This window comes from Drosophila busckii, chromosome 3L (assembly GCF_011750605.1).
Source record: "Drosophila busckii strain San Diego stock center, stock number 13000-0081.31 chromosome 3L, ASM1175060v1, whole genome shotgun sequence".
Taxonomy (NCBI): Eukaryota; Metazoa; Arthropoda; class Insecta; order Diptera; family Drosophilidae; genus Drosophila; species Drosophila busckii.
In genome coordinates, this window is record NC_046606.1 from 16,396,122 (window position 1) to 16,408,244 (window position 12,123).

The window sequence follows — 12,123 nt, forward strand, 5'->3', positions numbered from 1 at the left end:
ATCTATAAATTCTGTAACAAGTAGCTTTAAAAATGTTAAATGAAAATACAAGCGAGGAAATACTATAAAGTAATTGAATTTGTTTAAATGTTTCACAAGTTTAGCCTTAACGCCATTTTATACTATCATCTATAATGATATATGTAGGATTCAGCCTTACTACCAATACTTTAGCGCTCGACCAATCTTAAAGCTTTGTTGTTTCTTTATAAACACATGTGACTTGCTTACCATTATTCATAATGTTGCGAATGAATTTAATATGGATAATCATATTAACTCTTTATGGTAACTGAATCTTCTGTTATGTTAACTCCATCATGTAAATATTCCGTGCAAATGTTAACTGAAGCGCGGAAGTACGAGAAAGTAATGGGATTTGTTTAAATGTTTTCCATGCTTAGGCTTAGCGGCGATTTGCGCTGTCATATGCTGCACTAATTTGCATTAAATCTTCAACGTAATCCTGGCCGTTATTAATTTTATAATGCCACTCAACAGCTGCAGTGAAGCGCAGGTCCGTGGACAAACGGCTTTTACTTGTGCAGCTGAAACCAAAAGTTGATGCAGTCGATGACTGTAAACGGGTTTGCTGACAGTCAATTAGACTGGGCTTAGGAAGCGGCTGCCCACATAGCTAGGCGCGCATCGTTGCCGCCTGATCTGCAAAAAGATCGGCAAAACTAAAGAGAAACATTAGCAACAACAAACAAAAGCAAAACAACAATTGTAGCTGTGGCTGCAGCTGGAACCAGTTGGGCCGGAAAATCTTGTCGCCGGGAAAACGTCTTCGCTTTGCCAGAGCCAAAGCTTTGGCTATAAATACTTTGGCAATGCCGCACAAGCGCTTTAATTACGTTTTTGTCCTTGACATTGAACCAGCTGCAGTGACGACCACGACCACGACGAGCAGAGCAGCTTGCGGCGTTGACGCGTTTGTTTATTCGTGCGATTTTTTAAACGCTAGTGATTCATAAATTGTTTAATTTTATTGAGAATTGTATTTAAGGAAATGTGTGGCTTTAATGTAAGTGTTGTAGCAGTCAACCAAACTGCAATGGAACTCAAATTGTGGGCTCAAATGAGAGCGAAAGTGCTGAAGATAAAACTTTCACCCTCAAAGTGAAAGTAAATGAAGCAAATTTAAATGAAATCAAAGCGCAAATCAAATACAAATGCATAAATAACAGGCAATAAATGCATTAGGATGGCCTAAAGATTTTTTATAAACACTGAACTTCAGCAAATCAAAAGTGAAAAAAGTATACAAATTATGGTTTTACCTTTCATATTTATTATACAATTGAAACTGTAAAGTTTTTGCAATTGAATATTAAATATAAATGGTTGTCGGAGAAGCATCTAGAGATTTTAATCTGAAATTTTTCAGACCAAATGGAAACTGTGCAAAACCTTTTATATTACTTGAAAAATTCAGTTACAGTTTATTTATTTTTTTCGATAGAAATTATTGGAAATTTAATTTCCCTTTATTAGCAAGAGATATATTTGAAGCCTTTAATGTAAGTCTTGCTAATAAAAGGAAAATATGTGTAGCAAGGACCCAACTCGATGCTTATTTTAAGATTGTTTGAGATTAATTTATAGTTGTGTGGGGCGCCATAATTATTCAGTGAATAAATAAATATAAAATTAAATTAAAATACTTTTGTTATCAATAGTTTATTGCTCAATGCAGCCGGTCGAGTAAATCGATTGCTTAAAGACTTCACATTAGTTTTAAAATTCCTGGGAAACGTTGAAAATTCCACGGATATAAATCTCTTCATACGCTGGAAATATGAGTTGCTTCAAATAAATTGTCAGCCAACACGAATCCACATTCTTATCAAATACCAAATGCATCGAATGCATTACAAATCATTCGCTTGAGCCATTAGTTTGCTCTCTTTCTCTCTCTGTTACACTTAAATTGAAGCACAAGTGGGCTAATTAGGCTGGTTTCATCATGAGACTTTGCCACTGCGACACATGCCAATCTGGCCGAGCTGGCAGCAAATGGCCCAAAAAATGTTGCAATTTATTGGCGCGTTCGGCCCAAAATTAAAAATAAAAATAAAAATACAAATAAAATCAACGACAACGCGTGTATATGCAGTCAATTGGCAATTGAATTGAAGTTGAAAATTGAAAATTGAATTGTACAACGTGTCGCGCTGTGTCGATTGCCATCCTGCCAGACCCGTTTCCCACACACACACAAATACACACACACACACACATGCAATTGGCAGCTACTGGTCTTAAGCAAAGCCATCAATCTGTGCATTGCAGCCATTGCTGTCATATTGTACATAGACAAGAGCTGCACTGTCTAGTGTGTAGTGTCTAGTGGCCAGTGGCTAATTTTGAGGGGTACAACAAGGCGTATGCGTATTACCATTAGCATTTGACAACTGTCACAACGCTGTATGACATGGCGACGTTTGAGAAATGTGCAAATGCATCTGAACACGCGTCGTTTGGCTGGCCAAATTAATTGGCCCATGATCGCGTAATAATTTTGTAGCCAATTTATTAACTGTTGTCGCTTTGCCTGTTGCGATTTGTTTGCCAACTCGTTTTATCGCTGCATTTATTAAGCGCTCCGCTGATAAAAATGCACATTCATATTTCTCTTAAATGCCTTAGATAATCAGCCAGGCGCCGGCCCACCGCTCCCGCCTCACCGCCAGCTGGGTGCTGCTCACCACGCTGCTGCTCTGCAGCTGGACACGCCCCGTTGCAAGCGGACGTGTCAGCTCCGCACCTGTTGTTGTAACCGACGATGACGAAATGATGGAATATGCACCACAATATGTAAGTAGTGCCCCCAGCCCCAGCTGTAATCAATTGATAGCCTACAATCACGCTTAATCCTTCAAGCTTACCTAACAATTTTTAAACAAAAGTGTAGCTACAGTAAACATGCTATATAAGCAACTTAGATTGCTATGCTGAAAAGTTGCCAGCTGTTCATTAAATCTCTTCATATATCATTGGTAGTGAGGTTATTCTTAAGATTTTGTATTTTGTTTTTAGCAGGCTTTCCAATTTGTACACATTTTCAAATGAAAATTCATTTTAGGTTGTGTCTAAAATCAACATAGAACTTTTATTTTCAATTTTTATAAAAAGCGTATTTAAAAATGACAATAAAAATTTAACTTTTAATTAGAAGTTTTATAATACAATAAACAAATAATAGATTTATACATAAGTTATTTGTATTTTCAACTTTTATAATACGAAACTAAAAATAATTTCTCTTCTGCTATTTATATAAAAATTTAAATTTAAATCTTATTGATTTAAGTCAAAAAATCATAGTTTAAATTAATTAAGTTACAAAAAAAAGTTCTAACTTAGATTTTATCCTGTTACAGGATTTCTTTGCATTCACTTTCTTTTACTTCACTGTTTTCTGGCTTGATTTGAGCTCATAATTCCTTCATTTTAATGAAGTTGATAGATATCTTATATTCCGCAAATCTGAAGTAAGCTAAGTTGACAGTTGCTTATATAGAATGTTGACTGTATTTTCATTTGTAATTTGTAAATTCGTCAATCTTGCAATGATCTTGCAATGTAATTAAACACACACAGACGTGGAAACTTTTCGCTTTTGGCAAAGTGAATGTTGTTCATGCGTTTTATGATCGCCCCCACCCACATGAAATATTTGTGTTTATTGAGTAGCGTCGCCCACATAAATCAAGCTGTAAGTGGCATGAGCTGAACTGGCCTGGCCTCTGTCCTGGTCTGGGCCATTGTTTCTCCATGAGCCCGTCGAGCGGAGGGGGTGGGGAGGTCCAACAGGGAATGCTTTTGGTAGCCGAAAATGCGTTTTGCGTGCAGCGCACACTGCGATCAATGCGATCAACGTTGGCGCCATATAAGGCAAGCTCACGCAGTTTTAGCTGCACCTACTCATAGTTGAGTCGTTAGGGAGGGGCGGAGGGGTCGAAGGGGGCGTGTCGATAGGAGACAATTGTTTGCAATGTAACTGTAAAGCTATGACAAGGCGCGTTTAACATTTTAAAATGTTTTTCATGTGCACAACGCACAACAAGTTGTTGTCGCCCAGTTTTGCAGTTTTTCAGTCTCTCGGGCCGCCGTCGCTCTCAAGCTGTCGCAGTGTCTGTCCGCCTAGTGAAACGCCTTGAATTGTGCGTGGCTCGAGTTGGGCTGTCGCTTTGTCAGTTTGGCAGAAATATGCATGTTTTAGATGCCTGCGCGCTCTCTCCCACGACTTGACGCGCACGGCCAATGCAACGTATGCGTACTTTGCATATAATTGCGGCACTGTTGCCATCATAAACACACTGGCGCACAAATTTATGAGCCAAAGTTCACACGCACCCACCAAAAGGCAGCCAATAAGTCGCTCAGTCCGACCACCAACTGCTCCTGGGTGGCCACAGGCCACTAGCCACTCGCACTTATGCAATCAGCTCGAGTTGGCTTTGATTAAAAATATATTTGAGGCAGACTGATTTTTTGCAAGATTATTATTTGCTGTAGTTTCAAACTGCGCCCAGGCCGCGCTGCTGTCGGGGCTGCTCAGGTTACGCACTCGCAATGTAATCATTTGTTTTGCGCGGACAGCAACAGCAACAGCAAATTGATAGGCAGGCAACAACTAAAACTACTGCCAGACTTGAGACGGCGACCAGGCCAGGCCAGGCCGAGAGACTGTAGACACGATTGTAGCCGTGCTATGGTGCTGTGGCCATTTATGGACGTCTGCGCTTAATTGAAGCTAGCGCTAAAGCATGCGAAATACTTTTGCAATTTGCCTGCAACAGTTGCCAACAGCCAACAGCCAGCAGCCAAAAGAAAAAGTCACAGTCACAATTCAAGTGACAACGCAGCGTATTAATTGCATTTATGTTAATCTGCTGCTCCAGCAACAACAAAAAGTGTAGCGAAGCTACAGCTTAAGCCAAAACTTATCTTAGTTTAAGCCTAATGCGTTATTAATTAATATTTCAATTGCAATTGACTGCAAGTCGGCTGCAGATCAAAAAGATCACAGCGCAGACTTTTTTGTAGAATTGTTTGCGGGCCCAACCCAAGCCGCCCAGTGGCTTTCAAACTGTGCACAGCGCGCGTTTTTGCCTTGGCACAATTTTCAAAGAAACAAAATTTGAACTCAATGCTGAATTGTCATGAGCAAAAAACAAATGCACACATACATACATGTATATATGCATGTGTGTGTGTGTCTGTTTGTCTGTAGCTTAGGTAGCCACACCTAATGATAGTTGTTAATAAATGTGCGTTTTTTGTTTTGACTGCAGGAGCATCCCGAGTACGCTTTTAGCTACGGCGTTAAGGATCTGCATACGGGCGATGTCAAGTCGCAGTGGGAGTCGCGCGATGGCGATGGCGTCAAAGGACATTACAGCATACTGGAGCCGGACGGCTCTATACGCACCGTACACTATACCGCGGATGCCAAGAAGGGCTTCAATGCCATAGTCAAGACCGTGGGTGCCAACTCGCATCCCATAACAGAAACGCCAGAGAGCGAGGCCAGCATTAATGATGACACATCGCAGTCAAAGATCAATCACTATAGCAAGGATCAGGAGCACATTGTGCTCAGCTCGGACATAAAGCCGCTGAAGAAACCCATTGAGGATCTAACGCACTCGCATCCCAAGATCCCAAGCCTCATCGAGTTCAAGCCGCATGCGCGTATTAAGCAAGTGCCCATGGAGCTGGAGCCGGGCATTAGGACACGCCTGCAGCAGGCCAGGGACAACTACTACAAGGAGATTGCTGCTGCACAGGCGCAGGAGGAGCAGGACTACTCTTCCAAGCTGCAGCCACATCCCAGCTATGCAGTTCAAGAAAGCGACTGGAAGGCGCTCATTGTCAACGAACCCAAGGAGTATCGTCCACACTACAGCAGCAGCCAGCCGCATCAGCATGCCTACTACGAGCACTACAAGCCCAAGGAGCTGCCCACCAACTATATACACAAGCCCGCCGTGCCGCAACAATCACTGCATACTAGCTTCGGTCCTTCCAAGACACGCAACCATAACAACAACAACAACAATAGTCCGGAGCCCATTTCGAATCACATACATGCCAAGAAGCACGTCCACAGCACGCCGGGACTGAAGCACTACAAGTACAAGGCGGTGACCAAGAGTAGCGCGCGTCCAGATTACTCCAGCTACTTCCAACGCAAGCCCAAGCACTTAAAAGTGCAACAACAGGCGCGCAAGCCGGCAGGATCTGGTCCTGTGCTCTTTCCCGCTGTTGAGGAGGATGACTATGAGGAGTATGCTGAGAATGAGCAAGGTGTCGCCTCTGCTAGCCTAGTGCAGTCCATGGTACGACGGGACAAGCAGCATATGGTGCCCATGTATGCGCGTGGCCATCAGTTCAGTGCGGCCAGCATTCGCAATCTGGCGGGCGTCTAGGCTACTGCTCCAAGAGTGATTTTATTTGTGCAATGTTTCCTTTATGTTTGTTAACTTTTATTTATGCGTAATTTATTTAGCTACATTTCAAATAAACTTCTTTGAATACCATAAAATCGAATGGTAAAAATATTAATTTATAGTGTTAGTTATTAAAAGTTAAATAAGTTCAAGTCCACAGATTAGGATTCAAAGGCTTCTGTGTTAAAGGCAGAGTAAAGTCTATTGTAATAATAATCGGAGAGATTCTTGCAAGGAATAGTTAGTAGAACAACAAACTGGCGGCGGAACGCGAAAATTAATTTGACTCAACAAAAAATTATTTATTAAGCTACATATTTAAATAAACTTCTTTGAGCCCCATTATTGATATGATTAATGAAGTACAGTTGACTGCGTTTTGTTTTAGAATGTTTAGACAGCCTTGAGATCGAACTGTTGTAGCACACCTCGCTTGGAGCGTTTTGTAGCCTGCATAAGCATTTGTCATAATTAACACAAATTAGGTAGCAACAGCGCCCCGCCCAGCTGCCACACTCGGCCAGCCGCCCACTTGCAGCCAAAGTCAGCGCAAGAGCAGAGCAAATTGCTGGCTAATCCAATTAAGTTAAGCTAAGCTGGCAGAACTAGTTTGGCAAACGCATTCGCATTCGCTCGCATTCGCATTGCGCATATTCTAATTAAAAGTACTTTTTGTCAACGCACCGCAACGCAGTGCAGCTTTGGCCTTGACTTGGCACTATAAACCAGACTAGTCATCCAGTTTAATGCGCATATATTTCAAATATTGATTGCATGCATATGCAAATGGCACCCACATCGCTGTTCAGTTCTAGGCCGTTAAGCCAGTTTGATAGGCCAGCTAGCTTGATGTGTAAATGGAAAAACTCAGATCGCATTTTCGGTCGCGTGAGAAATGTCTAAACGTCAATTGTCAGCCACAAATTCTCGATTCTAAGTGCAGAGGCGTTGCCAGCGCTGCCAATTAAATAATTTACAATTTTCCAGATTAGGCGCCGCCTCCGTTTTGCGCCAAGCTATGAGTCACCTGAGATCCGGTTTGACAGCGCTACGCGTTACGCTTGCCTATTAAGGATCTAAAGATTGCTGCTCAAGATTCATGAGCAATTAGCTGTGAGACAATTTGAAAAATTCCAGCCTTTAAGCATTGCCAAATCGCACGCAATTTAAAGTCGGCTTACCATACGTATACGTAATTAATAAGCTCGCGTCAGCCAAATGAACGGGTGCTAATTTATGGTTGTCACTGTGGCACAATCAACCAGCGTGTGCACACAACCACATATTTTGTTGAAGGTGGGCCTGCGAGACAGACAGACAGACAGACAGATAGACAGTCAGACAGCTAGATAGACATTAAGACAATTCAGCAGTCATAAAATCAACTTCGATTGTTACTCAATTTGTTGCCAATTTCCTGTCAGCCTACATAAGTATTTTGTTTTTATGTTACAGGTTTTTCCCATATTGTTTACAAATTGAAAGAATTAATTACGAACTGTTTGAAGCAAGATGCAATAATTTATTTGTTTGAATGCAACTTATTTACATTTATTCATACGCAGTCTACTTCAAAGTCGTATAATAATATTTATGGATTTTTGACTGGTAAGTGTCAGAGAAGAAGAAACTATCATTTCTTTTTATGGACTATATCACAATTGATCTCTGCTTAAGTGGATTTATTATTCCAAATTTTTGGTATTTTTTCTTTCTTTTCTAGTTTATAAAGTTTTTTCTTTTTATTTATTTATGCAGATTCTCAATATCACGTCACTGGATTAAATGATATTGATATTGTTAATGAATATAAAAAGGTGGGTAAAAACAGTTGTCAATAAAGATTATGTTAGCATCATCAAAACAAAATTTGATCTATTTTAGTTGCAAACCAGCGGTCAGTCTAATCGTTTTATAACTCGGTAAGTATCCAGCATAAAAAGCATAATATAATATATTGAAAATAATATGTGAACTAGGTATAAAATTAGAGCTCGCTGTTTATAAAAATACTTATGAGCTTATGCATTAAATAGCATATTTAAAAAAATATTCTATCGAATTTCATAATATCATATTTTGTAAGACTTCCTATAAGAGTTAAATACCATAACAGAACTTAATTGTTTAATAAGAATATATAAAATTAGATAAGAGTTTTAGCTTTACTTCGTCATAGTCTGTTCGATCTTCGAAACAAATATGAACACTCCCAGTTTTATGTAAAGCAGTTAACAGCTCAACTACGAGATTACTTTGAGCCATAAACACTTTCTAAATGTTGGCTTCTTACAAACATAAAATCCAACTTTAACGCTGGCCATAAGCTACTACTACATAAATTGCTGGTAAAGGCAAGACAGCAAGAGAAATAGAGCTGGAGCTACTACCTTGGGCCATAATTTTAATGCAAGCGTAACTTATCCTGCAGCGATTAATGCGTGCTGTAGCGACAGAAATAACACGCATACGCCGTGTTGTGCACCCCACACACACTCGCTGCGACGCTGCGACGCTTCGAGGCGAGTCAACCCGTTCAGCCTTTCAGTTTTCAAACTATAAAACTAAAACTGGTTCAGTTTTAGCGATGCGTGTAGAATTTAGATTTCAGATTTGAGTTTAAAGCGCTTTTTCGCGAGATTCGATTGGCGCTGCTCGCAGCTCGTCAATTGCGCAAATTGGCCAAGCTAGGCGGCATAAAATCTGTAATTTTATGAATATGGTTGGCAAATTTTTAACGAATTTGTTTATGCATGCTTTTTGGGCTATAACTATGTGTCTGTCTGTGTGTGTGTGTGTGTGTCCAACATGAGTTTCAATGAGCGACAAACAATCTAGATAGACGCTTGGAGCTGCAGCCAGCCTACAATGTTGACAACAAACGATGTGAACGCACTCGTCGTGTATGCAAAATAATCAACGTGAAAAGTTTTAAATGAAATCTAGATTTTTCAATTAAAACACACATTGATGCGGTAGCGGAGCGGGTGGCGCAGCGCCACGGGCGGTTGTCAGGCGGATTTCGTCATGATATTAAGTAGGCAATGCCTCTATGCCTTAACCATGGCCAGCCCGGGACAGGCCAGGCCAGGCTAGGCCTAGGCCTGTAGCCAATAGTTGTAGTTGTAGTCAAAGTCCGTATGTTAGCCGTTGGCAATTACGTAACGCCCCGCGGCCAAGAAAGCTTTAGTGCGTGTGCGTGTGAATGTGTGAATGTGTTTGTATTTGTGTTTGTGACAAATGCGCGGCGAACTAAACTCGACCAGTTCAGTTGAAGTAGGTTAAAACTGCAGCTGAGCTGGCTAGCTAGAGTTACAGCTAGTATTTGAAGTTTTATGCGCTATTCGGCTGCAAAAGAAAAAAGCGAAAAAAAAGCTTAAAATTCAATCAAATTGCGAAAATACAAAGATTTGAATATAAAAAATGGCCAGGCAATGCTGAAACATGTTTCATGTTCAATTAAACTGAAGTACCCAATACCAATGCAAGCCTTTCACTCAGCATGCGATAACACAGACGCAGACACGCACACACACCTGGCGTATGCATAATATTCTAGCATTTATGACACAAAGTACTTAATTGCTGTTCAGCAATCCGTGCTTCGATCAATGATCGGGTGATCTGTGCTCCGGGGTCTGCACTTCTAATTGAAATGTCAACGCGTGCGCTGCTCAATCAATTTAGCCGCAGCGACCGCGTTTATGGTCACATTCTGCGCAGATCTTGTGTGCCCAGATTGCAAACAGTTATATATGTATATATGTTTGCTTTATGGCTGGCTAGGCTCGTTTTTTTAATTGATTCGCACGGCGTGCGGTGTCAGGCCTCAAGTCAGGGACACAATGTGGCAACTGTGGCAGCTTTGGCAATTGAAATGTGTCGTGGCATGCAACTCATAGACAGTTAATTAAAAAGCATATTTGATTGCCAAGTGGCCAGAGCCCAGACAAGTGAAATTGTCAAAGCGCGCATAAAATTACTGACATAATACTATATGAGCTACAAAGAAAACAAAAAGAAATAAATTGAATATTTTATTCAAGCTTATCTTGTATTTATTATCAAATGCATTCCATCAATTCCTTGCTGTCAATATTCGAATAAATAAATAGAAGTATAATAGGAATAAAAATATGAAAATAATAATAATACTTATTAGCAATTATATTATTCTTACTTTAATGCCTGAACTGGTGATTGCAACTATTTTCCTGCTTGTTTAATCACTTAATGATAACTATAACAAATATTTAAAAAAAATATATTGCAAGAGATTATATTTCATTCAAATTAATTGAGTATTTAGATTGTTTTCAATTATTTTTGTTAAATTGAGGTAGTTTTCTAAAAATCTCTACAAAAATAAATACAAATAATATAAAAAAATTACAAGTGGACAGGTTAAAGTTGGTCGCCACCAACATTTAAATACACTTTGAAGGGTATCGCAACAAACACACGCATGCACTCACAAACACATGATACACAAAACAGCTTACGCGTCTCCAGCTCGTTTTCGCTGTGCGTCAGCAGCGACGTTTGTAAGGCGCGTCAGCACGTGCACCCGCTGTCATAATTGAAATGTGAATTATTCCTAAGCTATTTATCCGATCGTTCTGATCGTTCTTGCACAATTGGTCGAAAACATGACTAGGCAGTTTTTTCCATATTTATGTGAGCAAATATTTTACTTTACTTTAATAAGTGTTTGAAACTATAATAAAAATCGTATAGCAATAGCTTATAGCAAACTCATAAAATAATTAAGTTTAAGAACATAAAATATATAATTGATGCCTATCACAATTTTTTGCAATTTATACACAATCTGCTCAGACAATAAAATAAATGTTGACAACCGAAGCGGACACAATAGTCCGCTGCTGCTGCTTGCGATTTGAAAACGCACAAAAGTCACAAAAGTGTGACCTTAATTGCCAACAAGTCAACACTCGTGCATATCGCAGGCTAGGCTATTAGTTATATACATATACAAGTGAGACAGACTGTATGTATATGTAGCGCCTTTTATCTAACTAATGCACAATCAAGGCCTCCAGGCACGCACCAAATTTATTGATGGCAACATTAATACCACAACTTTGTTAGCTTGGCTAACACAGAGAGCAAATTGCGTATGCATTTTTAAGCAGACTTCATTTTAATTTTGTATTTTTTGCTAGATCTACACGCAATGGCCGCGATTAAAATCTAAATCAAATTAAGTCGCTTTAAAAGCATATGCAAAAAATTTAGAAAAATGGCATAAATAGTGGCAAAAACTTGCCAACAATGCAACAGCAGCAGTCAGTCAGTCACTCAGTCAGTCAGTCTGTCAAACAGTTAGCGAGAGATAGAGAGAGAGAGAGAGAGAACTGGCCAGATACGCACCACGCGCAATTTGTTGCTGGCTGTTCGAGCCGAGGCGTTTGCTATGATCTAATAAAATACCATAAGCCTCAGATCAACGACAAGGTGGGGCCCGCCTATAAACACGACGCTGCAGGTTGCAACTTGCAACTAAGAGAACGATACAGCAAAAAATACTTCATAAATAAATAGACAAAGAGAACTGCCAGTTGGCGAGCCGAACAGTCATCAATTTTTCTTCAGCAAGCCAGCGCGCTGGTTCGAGACTCGCTTTTCCTAGCTTGTTTTT

At 40.0% G+C, this 12,123-nt stretch overlaps 1 protein-coding gene across 1 annotated transcript; it reads left to right on the forward strand.

The window, feature by feature from the left end:
- The first annotated feature begins 339 nt into the window (after positions 1–339).
- On the forward strand, positions 340–6,461 carry LOC108598256. The gene is made up of 3 exons (XM_017984871.2): positions 340–369; positions 2,653–2,820; positions 5,304–6,461. Exons 1-3 carry the CDS (start codon positions 340–342, stop codon positions 6,438–6,440), a joined length of 1,335 nt encoding a protein of 444 aa, XP_017840360.2. The 3' UTR covers positions 6,441–6,461.
- Positions 6,462–12,123: the final 5,662 nt, after the last annotated feature.